This window comes from Pangasianodon hypophthalmus, chromosome 25, assembly GCF_027358585.1.
Source record: "Pangasianodon hypophthalmus isolate fPanHyp1 chromosome 25, fPanHyp1.pri, whole genome shotgun sequence".
Classification (NCBI taxonomy): Eukaryota; Metazoa; Chordata; class Actinopteri; order Siluriformes; family Pangasiidae; genus Pangasianodon; species Pangasianodon hypophthalmus.
Genome location: NC_069734.1, coordinates 14,312,924 through 14,337,796, shown reverse-complemented (window position 1 = coordinate 14,337,796; position 24,873 = coordinate 14,312,924). Strand labels below are relative to the sequence as shown.

The window sequence follows — 24,873 nt, the reverse complement described above, 5'->3', positions numbered from 1 at the left end:
TTCATTCAGTATACACTCACTGTCCACTTTAATAGGAATATTAAAGTGGACAGTGAGTGTATCTCGATGTTCATACTGTGTGTGTATATATATATATATATATATATATATATATATACACACACATACACACTGTATGGCCAAAAGTTTTGTGGACACTTGACCATCACACTTATATGTGGTCCTTCCCTAAACTGTTGCCAAAAAGTTGGAAGCACAAAATTATCTAGAATGTCTGTATGCTATAGCATTAAGATTTCCCTTCACTGGAACTAAGAGGCACAAACATGATCAAGCATGACAATGCCCCTGTGCACAAAATGAGTGCCATGAAGACACGGTTTGCCAAGGTTAGAGTGGAAGAACTCGAGTGTCCTGCACAGAGCCCTGACCTCAACCCCACTGAACACCTTTGGGACCAACTGGAACACCGACTGCACCCCAGACTTCCTCACCCAACATTAGTGCCTAACCTCACTAATGCTCTTGTTGCTGAATGAACACAAAACCCCACAGCTACACTCCAAAATCTAGTGGAAAGCCTTCCCAGAAGAGTTGAGGTTATTATAACAGCAAACGGGAATTAAATCTGGAATGGGATGTTCAAAAAGCACATATGAGTGTTATGTTCAGGTGTCCACAAACTTTTGGCCATAGTGTATGTATATACACTGCCTGGCCAAAAAAAAGGTCGCTGCTTGGGTTTAAATAAGCAAATACTTAAAAGCCTATGATTGGATCATTACTGCAGTGATTAATATGTTTCAGCTAGCAACACTTCTTTTTAAACTGATGCAGTGTGTAGCTTCTCATTTCTTAAACAACCACGGCAGATTACATATCCCATGGTCGTGGAAAAGATGTTACTGAAGGGGAAAATTGTTGGCCTGCATCAAGCAAAGAAAACAACTAAGGAAATTGCTGAAATCCCTGGAACTGGGTTATGAAATGTCCAGTGCATTATTAAAGCCTGGAAAGATATTGGTGAACTGTCAACTTTATAGCACAAATGTAGTCGGAAAAAAATCTTGAATGATTGTGATCGGAGAGCTTTAAAACGCTTGGTGATGTCACATCGTAAAAAAATCGACAGGAGAACTCATGGCTATGTTTAATAGTGAAAGTAAGAGCATTTCCACAGGCACAATGTGATGAAAACTTACAGGATTGGGACAAAACAGCTGTGTGGCCACAAGAAAGCCATTTGTTAGTGAGGCTAATCAGAAAAAATGACTTCAATTTGCTAGGGAGCATAAAGACTGGACTGTGGAGCAATGGAAAAAGGTCATGTGGTCTGATAAAATCAGATTTACCCTATTCCAAAGCAATGGGCGTGTCAGGGTAAGAAGGGAAATGCATGAAGTGATTCACCCGTCATGCATAGTGCATACTATACAAGCCTCTGGAGGCAGTGTTATGATCTGGGGTTGCATCAACTGGTCAGGTCTAGGCTCAGCCTCATTGTGTGGCAATAAAATGAAGTCAGCTGAGCACCTGAATGTACTGAATGACAAGGTTATCCCGTCAATGGACTTCCCTGACGGCACAGGCATATTCCAGGATGAAAATGCTAAGATTCATCAGGCTTAACTTGCGAAAGAGTTGTTCAGTCATTCAGTATCTCCGCAGGTAATGTTGTGGAGGCACTCTTCTGTGTTGTCTCCTGAGTCGGGATCCCAAAGAGATCCTGACTGATCAGGGCACGTCTTTCATGTAAGAACGAGCTTTAAATCGATTCACAGCAGCATTTATCATCCGCAAATGGATGGGCTGGTGGAACGATTCAATCAAAGGCTTAAGAACATGATTCGTAAGTTCGTTCACAGCGATGTCCAAAATTGGGATAAGTGGCTAGAGCCCTTGTTATTTGCAGTGCAAGAGGTCCCGCAAGCCTCCACAGGGTTTTCCCCGTTCGAGTTATTGTATGGGCAGAAGCCTCTTGGCATGCTCGACATCATTCGGGAAAATTGGGAGGAGGGACCTTCTAACAGTAAAAGCAAATTCAATACCTTCTTCACCTGAGAGCAAAACTCCACATCTTAAGCCACATAGCACAGGAGAATTTGCTACAGGTGCAAGAACGTCAATCCCAGCTGTATAACGGGGTACTCGGCTACAAGAGTTTGCACCGGGAGATAAAGTGCTCATTTTACTACCCACATCAAGCTCTAAATTACTCGCCAAGTGGCAAGGGCCCTCTGAGGTCACACAACGGGTTGAGGACGTCGACTATGAGGTAAGCTGAAGGCCGAGGCAGGGCACGGTAGGTGTACCACCTTAACCTCCTTAAACCATGGAGGGTGGCGGTTCCCATGTCTTTGGCGATGGTTGTTCCAGAGAGCGGGGAGCTAGGACCAGAGGTAAACCTAAAAACAGCTTTATACCAATTGCGAGTGGAGTTTTCCGACGTGTTCTCGCATCTCCTCGGTGGCACTGATCTCATAGAGCACCACATAGAGACAACACCAGGGATGGTGGTAAGCAGCCACCCCTATTGTCTGCCAGAACAAAAAATGTGGTTCAGGATGAATTCAAGGCTATGCTCGACACTGGAGTGATCAAGTCCCACAGTGACTGGAGCAGCCCAGTGGTTTTCGGGCCCAAAGCCAATGGGACGGTCTGGTTTTGTGTGGGCTTTAGAAAAGTCAATGCAGTGTCTAAAATCGACGCATAACCAATGCCTTGCTTTGACGAACTGCTTCATCGGCTAGGCACTCGATCGGCTAGGCGCGGCTCGCTTTTATTCGACACTGGATTTAACAAAGGGATATTGGCAGATCTCCTTGACTTCAATATCTCGCAAAAAAATGGCCTTTTCCACTCCATTTGGGTTACACCAATTCGTAACCCTTCCTTTGGGTTGTTCAGGGCCCCCATGACGTTCCAACGACTGAATGCCGGTTTGTGAATGGAGGGCAGAGCCAGAGTGGTAAGGAATGCACACCTGTGGGGAATTCTACTAATGAGTGTTCTGTGTTGCAGTGAGCTGTGGCAAGGATAAAAATTAGAGAGACAAGTGCCTTGAAAGAGAGACAGCCAACCAGCACAAAGCCGCATATGTGCGTGCACATGTATAGTAGGGAAAATAAAACTGCTGAAAAGTGAAAGAGAAAGACATAGAATAAAACACCTCTTGAGTTGTTCCCAACCCTGCCTCTTGCTTCCTCATTTCCACCCAAACATGGGAGAGTGTCGCAGTGTTTTTAACTCTTGTTGGGCGGTAATTTGTTGCCGGTATTTAGGAAGTTCGTCACTGAGTTTCGCTCTGTTGAAGTTGCCCACAATGATGAGAAGTGAGTCCGGGTGGTTCTTCTCCATGCATTGAATCTGGCTGCTAAGCAGATCGAGTGCTTCACTCACGCAAGCTTGTGGTGAAATGTAAACATTCATCAGAAAAAACGATGGAAACTCCCATGACAAATAGAACAGTTTGCAGTTTATGATTAGTGCTTCTAGAAAGGGCTCACAGACTGTTTTAAAAAGGATACATCTATTATACGAATACCAACCTTTGTTTACATAGAGGCAAACTCCACTGCCTTTAGACTTTTCTGTTAGCTCTGATTTGCGGTCTGCATGGTATAGTTGAAAGCCAGGTAGGTGGACCGCACCATCAGGCATTAGGTTGCGTAGCCATGTTTCCATGAAGCACAGGGCAGCAGATTGCAAAAAGTCTTTGTTGGTTTTGATGAGGAGTTGTAGTTCCATCAATTTTATTTCATGAGCGGAGTTTTAGCGAGGTGTAGAGCTGGGAGTGGAAAATGAAGTCCCGAATTTTGGAGCCATACCAGCATGCCAGCCTGCTTCCCCTGCTTGTGTCTTTTGTGGCTGCTGTATAGTGCAGAAGCCACTCCGACTAAAATTCAAAAACTGCATCGGATTAATGACGTTGGGGATCAAATCACTCGGAGTGTGATTCAACAGTTTATCTCTCATGTATTTGAGTAGATCAGCGTTACAAATAACAATGGTAAACAAACAAAGCTCATAGGAGCTCTCTACCGATGTCACCATCCACGGCACCATCTTGTTGCCCCTTCTACAAGCATGATGAGCAGAAAAGCTTTACAACCATTTTGAGCAGAAAAGCATCTTAGAATGCACATCAAACAGATAGGCTACAACAGCAGAAGACCACATCAGTTTCCACTCCTGTCAGCCAAGGACAAGTATCTGAGGCTATCATGGGCACAAACTCACCAAAACCAGACAATTGAAGACTGGAAAAAGACCAGGTGATTTTTTTCTAATCTTCAACTGCCAAGTTTGGGTGAGCCTGTGACCATGATTCCTCAGATTCTTGTTCTTGGGTGACAGGAGTGGAACTAGATGTGATCCACCTCCAGGTGTGAGGTTTTGTGCATGCTGAGACATAATTTTCTGCTCACCACTAGTGTAAAGAGTGATTATATGAGTTACTATATCCTTCCTGGCAGCTTGGACCAATCTGGCCATTTTCCTCTGACCACTCTTATCAGCAAGGTGCTTCCACTCACAGAACTGTCTATCACTCTATGTTTTTTGTTTTTCGTACCATTCCGTGTAAACTCAAGAGACTGTTGTGTGTGAAAATCCCAAGAAATCAGCAGTTTCTGAAATACTCAAACCAGCCCAGCTGGCACCAACAACCATGCCATGGTTAAAGTCACAGAGATCACATTTTGTCCCCCATTCTGATGTTTGATGTGAATATTGACTGAAGCTGTTGACCTGTATCTGCATGATTTTATGCACTGTGCTGCTGCCACATGATTGGCTTATTGGATAACTGCATAAATGAGCAGGTGTACAGGTGTTCCTAATAAAGTGCACAGTGAGTATTTGGACAGTGACACAATTTTAGTAAATTTGCCTCTGCACACCACCACAATGGATTTGAAATGAAGCAATCAAGAATTGAAGTGTTGATTTTCAAATTTAATTCAAGGGGTTTAGTTCCTCGATTTTCACAGGCCCAAATGTAATTGGACATTTGAATGATAAGCAGTTTCATGGCCAGGTCTGGCCTATTTCCTCATTATTCCATGACAAATTAAGGAGATAAATGGTCTAGAGTTGATTCCAAGTGTTGAAGCTGCATTTGGTAGCTGTTCATGGGAGCGCTCAATGGGGTCCAAACAAGTGTCAATGCAATTGAAGGAGGCCATCATTAGGCTGAAATGACAAAACAGAAAAAAGAAGCAATGCACTGGCAAGCTCAGCAGCACCAAAAGGCTTGGAAGACCACACAAGACAACTAAAGTGAATGATTGCAGAATTCTTTCCTCGGTGACAAAAAAACCCTTCACAACATCTAGCCAAGTTGTAAACACTTCACCCTCTGGAGGAGGTGGGTGTATCATTGTCAAAGTCTACAATCAAGAGACACCTTCATGAATGTAAATACAGACAGTTTACCTCAATATGCAAACCACTGGTAACACAGAAAGGTCAGATTAGACTTTGCTAGAAAACATCTAAAAAATAGTCTGTCCAGGTCTGGAACAAGTTTTTTTGTACAGAAGAAACCAAGATAAGTTAATCTTGGTTTCTTCTGTACAAAAAAAACTTGTTCCAGATGTGGTACAAGTTAGTACCAGAATGATGGGAAGAGAAGAGTATGGAGAAGGAAAGGGAGGGCTCATGATCCGAAGCATACCATATCATCTGTTAAACATGGTGGAGGGAGTGTTATGGCATGGGCATGTATGGCTGCCAGCAGAACTGGGTCACTGGTGTTTATTGATGATATGACTGCTGATTAGCAGGATTAATTCTGAAGTGTATAGAGCTATACTTTCTGCTCAGATTCAGTCAAATGCTGCAAAACTGATAGGACAACAATTCACAGTACAGATGGATAATGACCCAAAATATACTACGACAGCAACCCAAGAGCTTCCTAAGGCACAGAAATGGAATGTTCTTAAATGGCAGAGTCAGTCACCTAACTTGCCAACCGAGCATGCATTTCACTTACTGAAGACAAAACTGAAGGCAGAAAGACCCACAAACAAACAGCAACTGAAGACAGCTGCAGTAAAGGCCTGGCAAAGCATCTCAAGGGAGCATAAAATCAGCATTTGGTGATGTCCATGGGTTCCATACTTCAGGCAGTCATTGGTTGCAAAGGATTTGCATCAAAGTATTAAAAATAATCCTTGTATTTATAATTGTTAGTTTGTCCAATTACTTTTGAGCCTGTGAAAATGGAGGGACTATGTAAAAATGGCTATAATTCCTGAACAGTTACTGCCCTTTGAATTAAAGCTGAAATTCTACACTTAAATCACATTTTGATTGCTTCATTTCAAATCCATTGTAGTGATGCACAGAGGCAAAATTATTAAAATTGTGTCACTGTTCAAATACTTATGGACCAGACTGTATATATGTATAAAGTGATACTTGATTTGTGTCTAATGAATTGTGATTATGTGTGAAAATCACAAAATAATGTAAAAGCTGGAATTAAAGTAGCTCATGTAACATATGGTCATGGTTAAATAGTATCAACCCCAATACTGGTTTCCAGTGCATCATCGGAAAAGATTGCAAATTTAGTCATACACATATATTCTTGCTCTTAATGGATTAAAATTTTTGGAATTTTTGGAGAAAGGCTATGATTATGACTACAGTCATATGACATCAGTTGGTGAAATTAAATCAGCCAAGCAAACCCATTGAATTCCTGGATTTTCTCCCTTTTTTCCCTTTGTTGCTTTTTGTAGAAATGCTTATAAAATGTGTAAAATATAAAACATAAAATATGGCACTTTATTAAATGCTGATCATGTGGTAAATGAAAAATAACATTATAATGGTAAACTGCATGATCACTGACCTTTGCATTAAATGCATTAAGTGCACTAAATAAAGCTAATCCAAAACTGAATTAGATTCAGTGATAGAGCCAAAATTATTTGCTTTACTATTGTTTTTTCCTCTTCTGGGACATGCACACATATTATATAGAATAAGCCGAATCCAACAAACACTCTAGTTACAAACACCCTAGTAAAAAACAAAAAAAAAAATGAGAAGTGGTCACCACTGGAGCGCAACAATTTGACAATGTTCAACATGGGAATGTGCAGTTCACATTGTGGGAATCAGCATTCTATTAATAATGCATCTAATGCAATTGCACTGTTTGAACACCAGAGGTCCTGCACAAAACATAGAGTTAAAATATGAGCCTGATAGCTCCAGATCACAATGACCGACAGGCATTATAGGTCATATGGTTACATGACCAAGTTATAACAGTTAAAAATAGCTCTTCAGTAGCATCCACGCAACACTAACCCACACTACAATCTACGAAGCCCAAGAAAGAGGCTGTGGAACCCAGGCATTGACTTTGGAGCTCTATTTCTGGTTAAAATGATGCTTCAGGTGCTGCTACAGAGCTCATTATGTTTCACCTCATCATTTTCCCCAGGTCAGAGACTTTGTTTATAAGTCAAAATTTTGGGAGAATTTATAAATTTATTGCTATGGTGAACCGTTCTGTTTGTAGCCATTTTTGATTTATTTACTTTTATACAGACAAAAAAGCACACTGTTGTGCAGAAATACAAAAGGGGTCTTTTCAGTCATTTTTTTCTTCATTAAAATTTTGTTCAAAATATTATGAGAATCAAATTGAATCAAATTGTGAAGCCAGTATTGGAATCATGACTGGAGTGTATTGTTACATCCCCTAATGGTATGTGGGTAAACTAACAGTCTAGGTCAGTTATAGACACTACTTACTGTAGTTTGTGATGACTGTGGGATTGGAGTGGAGGCGGGCTTTATCCTGATGCTACTCACAATTTTGCTGTTAACTTTGGCCGGGGTACCAGTTGTTAATGCTGAGGTTCTTTGCTCCTGCCCAGGAGAATAGCAGGGACTGAGGGGTTCTGTATTACTGTTGATAGTCTGGAGGTAAGGGATGCCTAAGTGAATTTGAATTTTGTTGTCTTCTTTGGTGATGACACTTGGGCTTGAACTATTATACCTATGTACATGCCAGTTATTTTTCCTTTGTGGTGTTGCACAGAGCACGGTGTGACCTGCTTTGACCTCTGTCTCCTGTGCTGTATCAGAAACTCCTGTTGTGACTGTTGTTATTTGAGTAGGTGACATTGCACTGTCTGGTGTCAATAAACTTGTGAATTCAGGAATCAACGTTTGGGAATAAGTTGTTATACTAAGAGGTGGCATTGACTGTTCAGGTGTGGAAGGGCTTTCAATGGAAGGATGATATTTATTATTCTGTGGTGAGACTGGTGCATTCTGGACAATGGTAATTTGTTGTTTCTTGGTGCAAACAGTTTTTGGGATAACTGCTGTATTAGTATAAGCCTGAGTATTCTCTGTAGTAGGACTTGTAGTCTCAAGAGCAGCTGTGTTATGGCTATGGTCTGGTGTCACCTTGATGTGGAGATGTTGGCTCGGATTATGGGTGACTAACACATCCCCTTGCTGAATGTGAGTTCCATTTTGTGTGGTTTGTATTTTGCAATTAATAAGCTGTTGTTTTTCTATACTCTTTAAAACAGGATTTCTAATTTGCTTTGTGTTGTTCTGGTGGTTATTAATGTTTTTGTGTGAAGGACTACATTTAGCTGGATTAATCTCATTATAATTGAGTTCATATTGTCGATTATTCTCCTCATACATTTTCCCATTCACCACAGCTCGTTCTAGAAGACTAAGGCTCTTATAAGTAGGTGTAAAGATATCTGCTTGCTCAGTCTGAACCTCCTTTGTAGAGACATGCAGGTCAGAGAACCGTCTTCCAATCATGCCAGGCCGGAGGCTCTTACTAAAGCGACGGTATCTCTCCAGCTCCCTTGTTAAGCTCTCCTTCTCCCTAGCAAGTTCCTTGTTTCTGACTTCCTGTTGGGTAAGCTTTCTCTGCAGAGTTGCATATTCTGTTTTCATGTTGCAGATGGACTTTTCTGTACTCATGTAATTGTGTATCTTTTCCTTTAATACTTCCACCTCTTTGGTCAGATGACTGGACTTGACCTCTTCCTCTTTCAACTGCTTATACAGAATGTGTTCTTGGCTGAAATTTTCCTTCTCAACTAGTTGGTATTTAGAAAGCGCCTTCCTTGCACTCTCTAATTCTTCCATTAGGGCTTTTTCATTGGAGTATCTCTTTTCCAAGCATTCACCCTCATTGTGTGTCTTCATTAGATCATCTTCAACCACACTCATCTCTCCGAGTTTCCTTCTGAGCCATTCTACTTCCTGTGTTAAATCTTTCACTTTGTTGTCTTCCTCTTGGAAATCTTTTTGGATGGGTCCCTTCATGTTCCCTTTTTTTACTTTGTTCCTCAAAAACTCCCTTTCAACAGCCTCCAAGGACTGAAGCCTCTTCTTCATCATGCTGAATTTGGACTGAAGGGCATTGTTTTTCTCTTCCTCAGCTTTCAGCTTGGTCTTAAGATCATCTCTTTCCTTGGTGACAATACAGATTTTTTCCTCCATCTCCACTTTGATCTTCAAAGCTTTCTTGCTTTCTTCAATCAGCTTCTCTGTCACTGATGTGACTTTGTCCTGTTCGGCCTGAAGTTTATCAGTGCTATTTTGAACCTTGTCTTCCAGTTGCTTCACTTTCTCTGCCATGGTTTTCCTTTCATCTATAAGCATCACTGTTAGTGTTTTCAGTTTTGTAAGTTCTTCCTTTAGTGTCCACTCTGTCTTCTCTAATAGATCTTCAGCAGCTTCAAGTTCCTTGATCCTTACCCTCAGAATATCTAGTTGATTACACATATGTTTAGTTACTGTCCTTTCTTCTTCTAGGTTACACTTGAGCAAGCTACATTCCTGTTTGCTCTTTCCAACAGCATCTTCTAATCTTTCAAGCTCTGTAATTCTGCAATTCAGCATGTCCACTTCTGCTTTCAGGCTATGATTCTGGATGGACTCCCTCTCCAACTTCCTCTTGAGGTCCCTGCACAAATCCTCCATTTTGATTAATTCCTGATCTTTTCCTTCCATTTCTACCACTCTTTTCCTCAATTCTTCCACTTCTGACACAAGGCTAGAGTTTCCATGATCCCCGTTCCTATTTTTGTTCCTTAACTCCTGCAGTTCTTCTTCTGCCCTGCGAAGGGTCTTGTTTGACTCTTCAAGCTCATCCAGCTCTTGGCAAAGTGTAGACAGTTTCTGACGTAGATGCCTGTTTTGGCTGTTCTCATCAGTCAGTTTTGTGCTTATGGCTTCCTGCTCTTGGTGGAACTGAATAGCCTGCTCATGTAATTCAGCCTCCAAGTACAGCACTTTGCTCTCCATTTTTTGTGCCCTGCTCTGCGCAGAGTTCAGCTCCTCTTGGGCCTCTCTGGCAGCAGCTTGCAGCTCCTGAACCTTTGCAGTTTGCTGAGCCAGCTGTTCTGTGACACGCTGCTGTTCATCAATAACCAGGAGGGCAAATGACTTCAGTTTAGTCAGTTCATCTTTAAGATTGGTGACCTTCCTGTTATTCTCTTCCTCTCTTTGTTCTTGGTAAGCCTTTTCTTGATCACTGAGTAGCTTCAATCTGAAAAAAAAAAAAATCATCAATGGACAGTTGAAATCATGTCAGACATTGCAAATATTTCAATATAGCAGAAAAACAAAAGGACCTATATCTTCTGCAAGATATGGTGGTGGATGATTAATGCTTTCAACAGCAGTTTTTATCATTGGGTCCCTCTGTGGTCCCTCTAATTAAAGTTGGCCTATGACCTTAAAGTGGTATTGACAATATTTATGTTTTCCAAAAAAAATTGTAGTGAAAAATTGGTGAAGTACGTGTTTCATTATAGTTATGTCCCAAATCCATTCTGCATACTACTAAATATACAAATAGCATGTCATAGAAAAACAGGACAGTGAAGCTACTCAGCGTGAGAGTTTGATGCATGCTCTGGTAAAAATGATGCTGTATGAAGAAGAGTACTTGGGTTACATGATTAGGATACATTGATACATCGGTCTGGATAAGTGTATACCAGCCAAGGAGACAGCAGTACTGTAGCACTCTGTTGATGCACATCTTCTAGCTAGGTTTCTGAAAGCAAGAACAGCTACCCTGATATAAACTAGCCTATAGCCATGTCGTTAGCAACTTGTAAATTTGTTGTAATTGCTAGGAAAGAGGTCCACTATGAAAATCAACTCCACTAATGAGATGTAAGTTATGTTGAGTATTTGGGTCTCCTATCTAGGAGTATTAGCATAATGCCAGCTGGGTAGCACTATCTCACCTAATTTGGTACAACAAATGTTAGGTATTTTTATCATCTATTTCTTGAAAACGATTTCACGACAATCTCTGGTAAGACAAACTGAACTCCACTGGCCACCACACATTTTTGAGTCTTACTTCATGCACATGGTTAGGATTGGGAGGCAGATTCAAGGAGTAGAAAAATCATTCCAATGTTTCAATTCACCTACATATCAGCTAGAAACCTAATCTTGACTAATCTTGCCTAATGCACCTTTAAACTGTACTGATTTTTAAGGATCATCTTCTCTAACACTTGGAAAATTGGCAATAAGCCCTGTCTAACTGAAAGTTGATGAATGTGTTCCTGACATTGCCAGGTCTGCATAACAAAAGAAAAGTGTAACAGTGGACTGTCAGCCTGCGCAGAAAGAAAGAAAAGCACTCCTCGCACAACTGCCACCATGGTGCTGAAAGAACAGCTTCGCTTCAGCACACCTTCTGTTTTGGACAGCCCGACAGCGTGTGGCTGCAAGGCAAGGCAGCTAAAACACACATGGTTGGTGGCTAATGATTACAACGGCTCCACAATCTCAGTGACTTTCCTTAATAAAAGAGCACTATTTTTCCTGCAGTCCACCTCCTGTGTGTTTGTGCTCAGCCTGCTGCTACCTAGAGTCGCTACAAAAGTTTCCCTAAATTGTTTTCTTTAAACCAAAGTTTTAAATGGTCTAAAAGTTTAGGACATCAAATAGAATATGTAATCAGCCAGACTTCACTGTCTTTTGTGCTGACTTCCCACTATTTGCATGATCCTCCCTCAAATGTATACAGTATGTATGAGGGAGGGAAATGCAGGTGTTAGATGGACTAGACCTTTTCAATGGGAACTGGCTTTGCTATTGAGGGAGACACTTAATTCACATGCAGGATATGCCTACAGTTTCTCTTTGAGTGTAGGGTATGTGAGGTGGGGAATTTATTACTATTAAATTAAATATTAGAAATGATTATTATTTTAATAACCAGTCCAATGGACAAAATAATGAAAGAATGAGAAAAGAATGAGATCATACTGATTATCTGCTGATAGGTCTCGTTATCAGCTGCCTTGACTTCTGCAAGCAAGAAGAAATTTGATCTTTGGAATTGAGTAAAGTAGTATCTGACTGGGTAAAACGACATTTTTAATTCTAGACTTGAACAGAGTATATATGACTGGGTGACAGGAATTTTTAATACTGTAATTGAATAATGTATCTGTTACTTTTCTGTGCATGTCAGCAGAAAGTTCCCCCAGCATAAAGACCAACCAGAGAGTCTGTCCCTCAAACACACCCCTCGCAGCGAGCGGAATTATCATTATTTAGCTAAGATGCATACTTTGCTATCTGTCTAATTTTCTCTGTTAAAAAAAAAAAAAGAAAATATCTTTATATACTTTAAATATTATATGTATTTTATTTATGTTACTGAAATTTGTATGTCCCTTAAGTGAATATTTTTACTAGACATGGTGTCCGGCAGGATCTTAATTTGCCAGTCATTCAGAGTTTTTACTGGTCAAATACTGGTTTGTCCAGTATTTGTCCAGTAAAAACTACAAATACAATTTACCAGCTAACAGAATCCCTGCATGAGATATGACTTAGTGATGGTTGCATCACCAAGATAAGAAATAGTAATAAATTGCCTATTACCCAATGGATATTTGATTTACATAAAATTAAGTGAATCTGTTGACAGTTTGTAGAACTCATTTGTGACAAGAGAGAAATAGTAAAACATACAAAGTTTAATAATAAAAAGAAAGCTATGCATCAGTATAATACAAACGTATGTATATGGCAATGAAAACATATATAAATGTAGTGAAATAGCTGACAGACAAGTTCTCCTGTGTCTACGTCTTGCAACGGTGGAGACTTGGCTGAGATCAAGGTAGGATCAGCCAGAATTAAGAATTGAAAACATGACTCTGAAGTTGATGATCAGAGATCCAGGTGGATGGAAATCTAATGCCTAACTCACTGATGTTTGGGTAAGTCCATCTCAAGTAGTCCAATAATTGTAAAGTTGATTGCTTGACCGTTTTTAATTTTATTTATTTATTTATTTTTGTTGAGAGATTACCTCTACGTATTGGCATTACAAAACCACCAGTTTTTTTATTATTTCACTTGGTTTAACCATGATTTTGTTTACAGAAACCTCAGTATCTCGGCTCAGGATGGTCTTCGCTCCTTGGAACAAAAACTGATCTCTAGAACACATTATGCACATTCTTGTTCATTAGACTTAGAACATAAGTCCTAATATAATGCTCAAGATTGCTCACAGTTCCACTATTATGGTCAATTTATATTGCGATATTGCCAAAAAAAAAAAAACCACGATTTTTTTCAACTTTATGAACAATTCTCAATTACGATTTCAATTTTTTTTTGTTCTTACATAATGCAGTTGAAAAATTACACAATTTGTTTATAAATTTATTGTTTATTAGAATGGACTTTGGAAAAATAGTAACAGCACCATCTATAGCAAATAGTGCAAACAATTGTTCTTTTAAATATTAAAAAAAAACATTATTTGCACTATTTGCTATAGGTATCACTGTTACTATTTTTGCACAACTTGGTGAACCCTTCTTTCTCAACAGAGTAAATGGGGACCATGTCTTTCGTGACATGAAATGTCACTGCAACTGAGAAGTTAACTTGGGGTATTCTTCTCAAATCCGAGTTCCTTCCCTGTTTATGGAGTGACATCAAATCAGCATGGTTGCACACAGCATCAGAAATAAACAAAGTAAAACGTCTTACCTTTAAGTGAGTTATACTGTATATACAAGTATTAGCTTTAGATTAATCAACATACACACATATTCGTTTGTTAAATCTAAAACACTGACCACACAGTTTGCTGGTTGAGAAAGAAAATATACATCCCTCATCCGAGTTATCTGCCTAGCTTGTTGCTGACAGATACAAACAGGGGGGAGTCAATTTTCCCACTTCATCTATCGAATGTGCCAAGGTCAAAAATGACGTAATTCCGACCAGCGAATTACCACTTAGATGTAAGGCAGCATTATATTTTACATACACTTGTTCATCTGATTTTTCAAACCTGTACCAAATCTATATCCCTGAAGTGATATTTGAAACTTTTGCTACGAGCACAGTTCTCAGTGAAGTGCTGCCTGTTTAACTTGGATTTTTTTTTTTTTTTTTAATCTAAGCATGCAGTGTTTGGGAATAGCACAGGCTGTACCCAGCAAACATGCCTGTGTGGGCCCACCGTGGGCAGGTGTGGGTTTATTGTGGGGCAATGTGGGCAGGGCAAACCTACACTAATCCCACATGTAGTTTTGCCCTTTGGGGCCCTTATTTGGGCTTTCTGTGGGCAACCCACTGTGGTCTTGCCACCAGAAAGCCCACATGGGCCTCACTGTGGGTTAGCCCATGTGGGCCCCAGAGCACTTTTGCCCTTTGGGGCCACCATGAGAGTTTACTGTGGGCAACCCTCCTTGTCAACAGCACAGAACAGTTAAAAAGCTTTAACATTAGATGCCAGGGGTACTCAAACCTTTTTATTTAAGATCCATATGCGAATGTTGCATAAAGTCAGAGGTCTGCAACAATGACAGTAAAATGTAAACAATAAGTTGTCCATGGCATAACAAAAATGTACATTCAACAGCAAACAGCCTGTTTAGTATGAAATTCCCTCTTTTTGTTTCACTGGCAGATCCAGGGTTGGGGCCAGTGGGGCATTGGCCGTAGCCTAAATCTGACTGGCTCCCGAAGTGCCCCTGTCCAGTCACTCATTGCTGATCTACATCAAAGCACTCCATTGGCTGAGTTGGTTGGTTTGAAATTCAACCTGTGTAACCGCTTTTTTTTCGTAACAGCTGCTGCTCAGACAGTGCATTTTCATCATCCTTGTCCACTTAAGCTTCAACATTAAGTACCTATTCAACACTTTAACTAACGTCTCAAAGGACATTAGTGTTGCTGTTACTTAACTTCTCTTTTCTAACGTTAGGAAGCTAGTTAGCTACAACAACACACTAGTTTAGTTTATTAGCTAGTTACCTAGGCCAAGCAATTTTGGATGGTGGCTAGCTAGCTAGCTAGCTGGCTGGCTAATTAGTTAGCCATCCAACTAGCTAGCTACCATCCAACATTGCTTACACAGCGGCTGACACATAAAACCTATAATGTTTGGTCATGGCACACAGCCACAGTCATTAATTGTTGTAAATAAAACTAATGCTGCATCCCATGGCAGCTGGGACAGCTGGGCAACTGACAGCTTCAACACAGAGTTCTGACTTGAATTGAATGCAGCAAATCCGTAACGCTAATCAGTGAAGCTTGTTTACAAAATTATTTGATTATTTTGCACTGTAGGGCCACCATAAAGAAGTACTCAGATTCTTTACTTAAGTAAAAGTAATCATGATGTCTGAGTCATATGACCGACACAGTGTTTCAGGTGAACAGAATACAGATAAACAGAATACAGAGGCTAGAAAGCAAAGGCATGAAGCACATGGCAACTTCAACAATCTGAGGAGCACATTGTGACAGACTAAGTGCTTCTGTGAATATGCAAGGGGGCATATCCCCATAGAGAGACATTGAAAAGAATGTTCTCTTGAAATAAGTTAGAAAATAAGTTAGTGCAGAACAGTGAGTAACTAGTAGCTATAGCTGTTAAACAAATGTAGTAGTTGAGTAAAAAGTACAATATTTCTCTCTGAAATGTAGTGAAGCAGAGGTAGCATGAAATGAAAATACTCAAGTACCTCAGAATTATACCTGAAGTAAATGTACCTAGTTATATTCTCTCTGTCTAAAACTAATTAACATTGTGCTTACATACTTTTACAATCACTAACAGACATAATATGTATAAAAAGATATTTCATTAGTGAAATTTTGTTTGCAACATTTATGTATTTTTATTTACACTAGACCAAACTCATGTTACCCAGAGTGCCAGTCTACTGAAGAAGATGACATAATCAAACCTTGTACCACCCCCACCAGCTCCACCAGCCCCACCAGTTCCACCAACTCCACCAGCCTGTTCCATACACGACTCATCAAGAAGGCTGACAATTACTCGTAAGCAATGGTTTTAGGCTGTCATGTATCACTGTAACAAATTTGATATTGTTGCATTAGTTGCACAAGTTTAAGTAAACAAATTATGTTACACAAATTAAATAAAATACATAACTGTAAACTAACTGTAATTAATCGGCACTCATTTTTTTAAATGTTACATTTTTCCAAAAGATTATATTCTCTGTCTGTCTCTCTCTCTCTATCTCTCTCTTGTTGCAGACATCCATTGGTGCCCCTGAGGGGATTGAGTCATACTTATTGTGTTCTAATATGGTTCTGTGTTCGTTCTATTTTATAAAAAGTTGTTGTTATGTGGTTCTGTTTAATAAAAAGCATTCAGTATTCAATCCACATGCACAGTTTTGTACAAAATTTTCTATATTTTCTTCATTTTTTCTTTTAACCTGGCTGTGAATAAATGTAAGTATTCAAAACAGTTTTAGTTAGTCTTACTTTATTACTGCTTACTTAATTACTGCAATTGTTCTGCATATGAATTAATAGTAATGTTGTGGTATACTGCAGGTACAAAGTAGGACCAAACTAATTTTGCTATTTGTTAAAGACCCACAGAGCATGCCCACGGGGCATACTGTGGGCCCAGATCTGTGCCCACAGTATGCCCATAGGCTACCCACACGGGCCCACAGTGGCCCCAGACAGGCTTTGGGGGCACGTGTGGGCCCCGCACTATGGGGCCCATGCAGCGCCCCAGTGGGACAGCCCACACCCAACCCAAAGTGTGGGCATATTGTGGGTCCCACTGGTGCCCATTATGGGCCCACTGTATTCCCACAGTGTGGGGCCACTATGAGCAGCCCCACTGTTGCCCTCACTGGTGCCCATTATGGACCCACTGCATGCCCACAGTTACTGGCGTGAAATGCACATTTGGGGCCTCTACTTAGTGTGGGCAGCCCACACTCAGCCCACACTCAGCCCACATGTTTGAGCTGTCCCACTGAGGCCCCACCTGGGCCCCATAGTGTGGGGCCCACACGTTCCCCAATTGTTTGTCCGCAGTGGCCCCAAAGGGTCATGTTTACTAGGTAGGAGGCGTTTATCAGGTTAAGAAGGCTGTGTTTTTCCTTCGTATTGGTTTAAACTTTTAAATACATGTACATACATACATATACACACACAAACACATATATACATATAATATGTGTATGTGTGTGTGTGTGTGTGTACATGTACATACATATCTCGATTAGAACATTTTGAAAATCATGCTAAAACTTTAATTTGAATTAACCAAATTAATCATGAAAATCGCCCAGCACTACCTCACTCTGCTCCATATATGTTTCTTTTTCAATCACAAACATTTTTTTGTAGCAAGTGGGACACAGTGACCTACCAGGGACAGGTTTAGAGTATAGTTAATTCCCTTGGATATGTGCTCTAATTTCTCATAGTCCTTTTTTAATAGGATTTTTTGTGATATTCCAAGAGATCACAACAACTGTTATATTTTGATAGAAATTTCTTTTCATGGTACTTACAAACTGATGGAACATCACATCCTACCCCTGAACACAGTAACTCCTTTTCTTCTGAGCTGTAGTCACTTACTGCTTTTATCACAGGAGAAACAACACCATAGCTCCGTTATGACACACTTCATTTGTAAAACACCCACTGAACACTGTAATTCCATATTTATATAAAATCTATTCATGCATACCAACTGTACCATCATGATAGATCAGAGTTCTTCAAATCTGGCCCTTGAGGTCCTCTCTCCTACAGAGTTTAGCTCCAACCCTAATCAAGCACACCTGAGCAAGCTAACCACGGTCTTCTGGATTACTAGAAAATTACGGGCAGGTGAGTTTGTAGGTTGGAGCTAAACTCTGCAAATTGGAAAAACCCTGTGATAGATCTTGCTTCACAGTTGCCAATATCAAATGTAGTAACATTTGATATTTGAACCTTTTGAACCTATTGCTACATTTGATGTAGCAACATTGACAAGCATAAGCTATTGTATGTCAATCATAAACATAACTATTGTAAAATACTGTTCATTTTTATTATTTGTTATGCTTATATTACATCTGTTTATTTCCCAAAATGCATGAATAAAGTAGGCTTTGCCCCAGATTTCTACTAGCTGTAGCTCTGTAACCAGTGGAACCTCAAACTTAATTTTTTTACAGCAGAATGCTACTATAGAGGACTTATTTCTATAAAAATTATAGGCTCGTATCTGGTCCCCCACTGGAGTTATTCAATATCTAGGAGTATGAGTTAATTTAAAGGGGTAATTGAAGTCAGGTGTTTCAATCAAGGGGATGGCAATCAGGTGTGCATTTAGCAGGCCCTCACATGTTTCAAGAACATAAACTTGGGTCTTCACTATCAGTCTGGTCTTCACCACACAGGTTTATGGAAGTGTTCCATGCCGTGTCTGGTCCATGGGCTGTATGTTGTGCATCCCTGCATTAAGGGCTGTATACAGCTGATATAAGAGTCGCTGATATAAGTCTAAAAGTTACTTCAATTTTTACATGTATTGAGAGACATGTTAGGCAGCTGCATAAGTCGATTTTCTGGGTGCATATTTCTGATGAAAAACACCTGTATGTATGTAGTTCATGCATCTGAGGTGGGCAGATTTTTCTTGAGTCAAGGTGTCCGAGATGAGGTTTTAATAGTGTATAGACCACCAGCCTTAAATACAAGCACTTGCCTTTTAAGCCTGAAAAAAATTGGGGGATAGAAAATGTTCGCTGAATAAGCAGATAGAATAAAAATTCTAATCGATGTGTCGATGTACGAGTGAAAAGATGGTAAGCATTCAAGTAGCTATAATCTAAAAATCTGTTATTTTAGTTTGATGTGCTTTCCTGTATAAAACAATGACGTCCTACAAGTGGGAAAATGTCCTTGTGTCCTTTAAGGGACCATGATATTAATAAATTAACAGCATCAAATTTGTGTATTGTGTATTGGCCTCAAATGGCATTCCATAGATTTGCACTCACCAGCCATTTACTAAGAACACATGTACAGCTGCTCATTCATGCAATTATCCAATCAGGTACTCTGGTGAGCTGCTTGACGAATTTTATTATTCTAATATCTTCTCTTTCTAAATTGCTTGGAAACGAATATTAGATGAATGTGACTCTTAACTTAATGACTCTAAACAATTATAACAATATAAATCATCGAGCTCCACCTCAAGCAACACTAAAAACCCGGCCGAAGCCATGGCCAATGTGGAGTCAGACAACCTGCAGACTAAGGCTGTGTTAAATCCTAATGAGGACACTGCTAGCATGATTAGCTAAAGCCTAGCTAGTGAACCCGTGGCCGACCCGAACCTGTTAGAAGCAATGCAGAATATGACCGACAACACTGGGAATGTGATTGATACCAAAAGTGTTTTGGAGGCAACTGACAACCAATCGCTCAAAATACAGGGTATGGTGCAGTGAATTCAAGAATCTGAGAAGAGGACCGAAGCAGTGAAACACATGGTGTGCAGATAGAGCAGCTGGAAAAGCAGGCGCAGGCCATGGCTGAGAGATTAGAAGATTTGGTGAATCGCAGTCATCAGAATCATGTGCGCATACCTGGTTTACTGGAAGATATGGAGGGCTCCAATCCTGTTACTTTCTTTGAAAAATGGGTTCCAGACTATCTCAACATTAAAACTAAAGCAGGGCGAGTGAAGTTAAACCGAGCTCATCGCTCTCTCTGCCCCAAGTCCAGGCTTGATCGCCACCTTCATCTCCACAATTTCACGGACAAACAGAGAGTAATGGCTGCAGCCATTAAGTGCTTCACATCTGATAAGAAACAAACTGGAAATATCAGGATTTTTCGTTCTTCAACAACTACTTGGAGGCAGCAGTCCATAAACGGAAGGCATCTGACAACGTGAAGGTTCATTTGCGAGCCGTGAAAGTGGAATATGCTCTACTATTCCCTTCCACACTCAGAGTAGCAATTAATGGAACACACAAAAATTTCACTACACCGAAGGAAGCAGCTGCCTTTATAGAATCCATGTAAAATTCTATGTTTCATGTTGTCCCTGACTGTCGCTACCTGGATTGCTGGTATGCTTTAGAAAGTTATTTGCAACTGGATTTCGCACTCAGATATGTGAATTAATAGCTACAGACATTTTAAAAGTTTGTGTTTGAAACAAAGCATTCTCTTCGAATTCAAGGTATGACAATTTGTATTCACTTTACTGACTACGTCTTCCAAGGTGTGTATAATTTGTCACGCAAACTGAACAGGAGACTGGTGTTTTACATATGATGTAAAGTTGTTGGTTAAAAACTATTCAGGAAGAGATGGTTCTTATAAACTGTTCTGTTACACTACAAGAATGGAGAAAAAACCCTTGCTTGTTATTTGATAGGGAGAACCCCCTTTATGTGCTTATATATGTTATAGGTTTTTTTTAATTATTGTTATCAGCTCGATAAATATTTAATGAATCAGGTAATTGAGAGTTTTTTTGCAAGTGTCTAGGGCACATCATAATATATCTTAGAGGCTTGGGATGTCTAAGCTATGTTTAGGTACATGATTTGTAAGGGGAATACATAACCCAGTAAAAAGAAAGAAAATGATCTATTGCCTTAAGAAAGTTCTGATTCAGCTTTATTGAAGGAAACACCTTTGAACAAACAAGAGCATGGGATATGGGCAGATTTTTTCCTCTTCGTTTACATCCAAAAGTGGAGGAGTGGCAATTCTAATTAAGAAGAATGTTCCACTTAAGGTTTTAAAAACTATTGAGGATAGTCATGGACGATATTTGATTTTCATTAGTCTTTTTTATGGTAGGAAAATTGTATTAATGAATATCTACTTCTCCCTGGGCAACCACCTAATTTTCTTACCAAAATATTTGCAGAATTTTCTGAGGTTTTTTTTAGATAATATGGTGCTAGCCAGTGACTTTAACTGTATGTTGAATCCACTAACTGGTTTCCACACAAAACGGCTTCACCCTCCCCTTTAGCAAAACTAATTTCAGGTATATGTGATGACTTGGACTATATAGATGTTTGGAGGTCTCTTCTCTATTCAAAGAAAGAGTATAAATTTTTCTCCCCATTCCATCAATGCTGTACTATGACAGACTACTACTTCATGCCTAGAACATCTTTATATTCTATCCTAGCAAGTCATACTAATAATATAATAATTTCTGACCATGCAATGGTTACTTTAGATCTTAAGATAACAAGTAACAACCTTCTAATTGAACCTATACTCAGTATGTTCAGTTATTCATTTCTGAAATGAAAAGCTACCTGAAACTCTTAGAGACAAGACTGGCTTCATAAAAGGTCATTTTTCAAATAACATAAGACGTCTTCTTAACACTACGCAGGCTTACAGACACAATAAAGGAGACTGAACTAATGCTTTTCTCTCAATGCAGAGAAAGCATTTGACTGGATAGAAGTGTTTTACTTATTTTTTGTTGATTGGTCAAACTGTTGTATCAAGATCCCAAGGCATCAATTAGCTCTAGACTGGATAGCTTTCCACTGCATAGAGGAACAAGACAGGGGTGTCCTTTGTCAACTCTGCTCATTGCACCTGCCATAGAACCACTGGCTGAAGTGATTAGGGTGGACTTGGCTATTGAAGTTTTACAGGTTGGTGATATGTGGCATAAAATAACTCTCTTTGTATATGCCATGTTAATATTTGTTACTATTCCTGGACTGTCAGTACCAGCATTTATTAATATCATTGATCTATTTAGTGTTTTCTCAGGTTATAAAATCAACCCTGCAAAGTCTGAGGCCATGACTGTCAGCAGTTTGTAAGCTATGCCTGATATAGACCCTAAATTTCCTTTTAACTGGTCACCTAAGGAATTTGTATATTTAGGTATTTTTATTAGCACAAAATTTAATCTGTTATATATTTAAAAAATTGTTCCTTTGGTTGACAGAATAAGGGAGGATCTAAAACACTGGGATTCCTTACCTATCTCTTGGATGGGATGTATAACTTTGCTGAAAATGAATGTTTTGCTCTCCCTCCGTCTCTCTCTGTCAAGCTACACATGCTACTCCTGAGATACCATTGATCCTGACCCCTTCTGCTCTCTGGACCTGCCTGATCCATCCTGATGCCCTACTTCTGGTTGGAGTTCTAATCGGTTAGAGACCGCTCGCTACTGCTGGGGGTGGCCTCACATGGACGGCCTGAAGATCATTGGGATTGCTGGGGATGGTGCCACTTGGGACTGTGGAGATGGCTTTGGACTGTGGTTCATATGGGCAGTTGTACTGTGATTGCTTAGGACTGCGATTGCTGTGATGGCTTTGGGGCTGCAGTTGCCGCGAGCAGTTTTGCACTCAGGTCTCCAACAGTGCACAGTGTATAGGTTCAACAAAACAGACTTCATGTGAAAACCGTAATGAATTTCCTGGTTACACAATTGCACTATTTGTCCATGTAGTACACAATTATAGAAGGGATTTATTTATAATTGTACTATCCGTTGTCACCCAGAGGATGAGGACGCGTTCCCTTTTAAGTCTGGTTCCTCTCAAGGTTTCTTCCTCATATCGTCTCAGGGAGTTTTTCCTTGCCACCGTCGCCTCTGGCATGCTCATTAGGGATAAATTTATATCCTGAATGTATTTATTTCTGTAAAGCTGCTTTGTGACAATGTCCCTTGTTAAAAGCACTATACAAATAAAATTGAATTGAATTGAATTGAATTATTTGGTAAAAAAACAGTGAGGTTTTTTTTAGTTATTTTGGGCCTTGATCTTTGAACTAGTAATTCTTTGTGTCTCATTCCTTAGTTGTCCCCAGGACCCCAATAAATCATTTCACTACATCTCACATCTAGCCCTTGCCTTTTAACTTATGCTGTGCTACCTGACCCTAGCCCTCACTTTGGGGCAAATGGGTGAAGACTCACAGCACAACCACAAAGCCAAAGCCAAAGCTAAGGCTCGCCCACATTAGTTAGGTGTATACCTGGAGCCAGGACGCCAGACATACCAGGTAAAATTGCATTAGAAACTTGGATTAGATCAAATAAGTATGTAGTATTAAATGAAACGAGCCCGAGCCCAAATCCCCCCCTCCCCCCGATACAACTATATACACTGCCCTCATCAAATTGGCAGGTGTCGCAGTTATTTATAACAATATTCTAGGTGTCACACAAAAACCTAGACATAAATTCGGATTTCATCTCAAACCTGGCTGTTTCTGTACTTTAATATTCATGTTGATAATCCGCAAGACCCACTGAGAACAGAGTTTGTGTCCATTCTATTCAGTCTATTCAGGAGAATAAAATATACATAGTAAGTAAGTAAGTAAGTTTTATTTATAAAGCACATTTAAATTCAGCATTACACTGACCAAAGTGCTGAACAAAACCAATACAACAAATTCTAAAATAGAATAAAAAACAACAACAATAATAATAATAAAACAATAATATCAACAATGACAACAGAACACAATAAATTAAAAGACCTGAAAAGCAAGAGAATAAAAATGTGTCTTAAGTCTAGACTTGAAAATAGAAAGAGAAGAGGCACTCCTAATGTCAGGTGGCAACTGATTCCACAGACATGGAGCAGCGACTGCAAGGGCTCTGTCCCCTTTTGATTTAAGTCGAGACCGAGGGACATGTAATAGAGCTTTAGTAGCTGACCTCAGGGACCTGGGCACTGAATGCAAATGAATAAAATCAGAAACATAAGATGGGGCTTGTCCATTAAGAGCTTTGAAAACAATAAGTAAAATCTTAAACTGAATTCTAAAAAATACTGGAAGCCAATGAAGGAACGCTAAAACAGGTGAAATAGATTCGCGTTTTTTGGTGCCAGTTAACAGTCTAGCCGCCGCATTCTGAACCATCTGCAGCTGTGCCAACGACATTTGAGGAAGACCAATATATAATGAATTACAATAATCCAGGCGTGATGTGATAAAAGCATGAATGACTTTTTCCAGATCATGAAAGGAAAGTGACGATTTAAGTCTGGAGATGATTCTCAGCTGATAATAACTGTTTTTTTGCTAATTTGTTTCTCAAAACAAAGCTCAGAGTCAAAGATAACACCTAGATTTTTTTGCATGAGACTTAATATATGGAGCGAGGTTTTCTAAATTCCCAACAACAGAATTTCTGGTTTTAGAGGGACCAAAGAGAATTACCTCAGTTTTATCATTGTTGAGCTGCAGGAAGTTATTTGACATCCAGCATTTTATCTCCTCCAGACAGTCAATGAGAGGCTGCAGAGAATCTCGAGATTTTAAAGGAAGATACAGCTGAGAATCATCTACATAAAAGTGAAAAGAGATTTTATATTTCCTTATGATATCACCAAGTGGAAGCATATACAAGTTAAAGAGCAGTGGCCCCAAAATGGACCCCTGAGGGACTCCATAAAGAAGAGAGGCAGATGATGAGATAAACTGGCCCACAGCCACTGAAAATGACCTGGAATTGAGATAAGACTCAAACCAGCGAAGTGCTATACCCTTTATGCCCACCCAATGTTCAAGGCGAGACAA

The 24,873-nt window shown here is 39.7% G+C and overlaps 1 protein-coding gene and 1 long non-coding RNA gene across 11 annotated transcripts in view; one reads left to right on the top strand and one right to left on the bottom strand.

Moving 5' to 3' along the window:
• Nucleotides 1-24,873, bottom strand: part of filip1l (filamin A interacting protein 1-like) — a 109,058-nt gene that overhangs the window by 19,358 nt on the left and 64,827 nt on the right. For all 9 annotated transcript variants that reach the window (XM_053229336.1, XM_053229332.1, XM_034299665.2 and 6 more), the window contains one exon: nucleotides 7,741-10,519. In XM_053229336.1, coding sequence (XP_053085311.1) covers nucleotides 7,741-10,519 — 2,779 coding nt within the window. The remainder of the gene's footprint in view (nucleotides 1-7,740; nucleotides 10,520-24,873) is intronic.
• On the top strand, nucleotides 5,537-23,372 carry LOC128317450 (uncharacterized). Of its 2 annotated transcripts, XR_008300955.1 has the most exons (4): nucleotides 5,537-7,426; nucleotides 11,572-15,061; nucleotides 16,177-16,329; nucleotides 16,552-23,372. It is a non-coding gene; the product is annotated as an uncharacterized LOC128317450 (long non-coding RNA). The 2 variants fall into 2 exon arrangements; XR_008300954.1 differs by having other exon boundaries at nucleotides 11,572-16,329.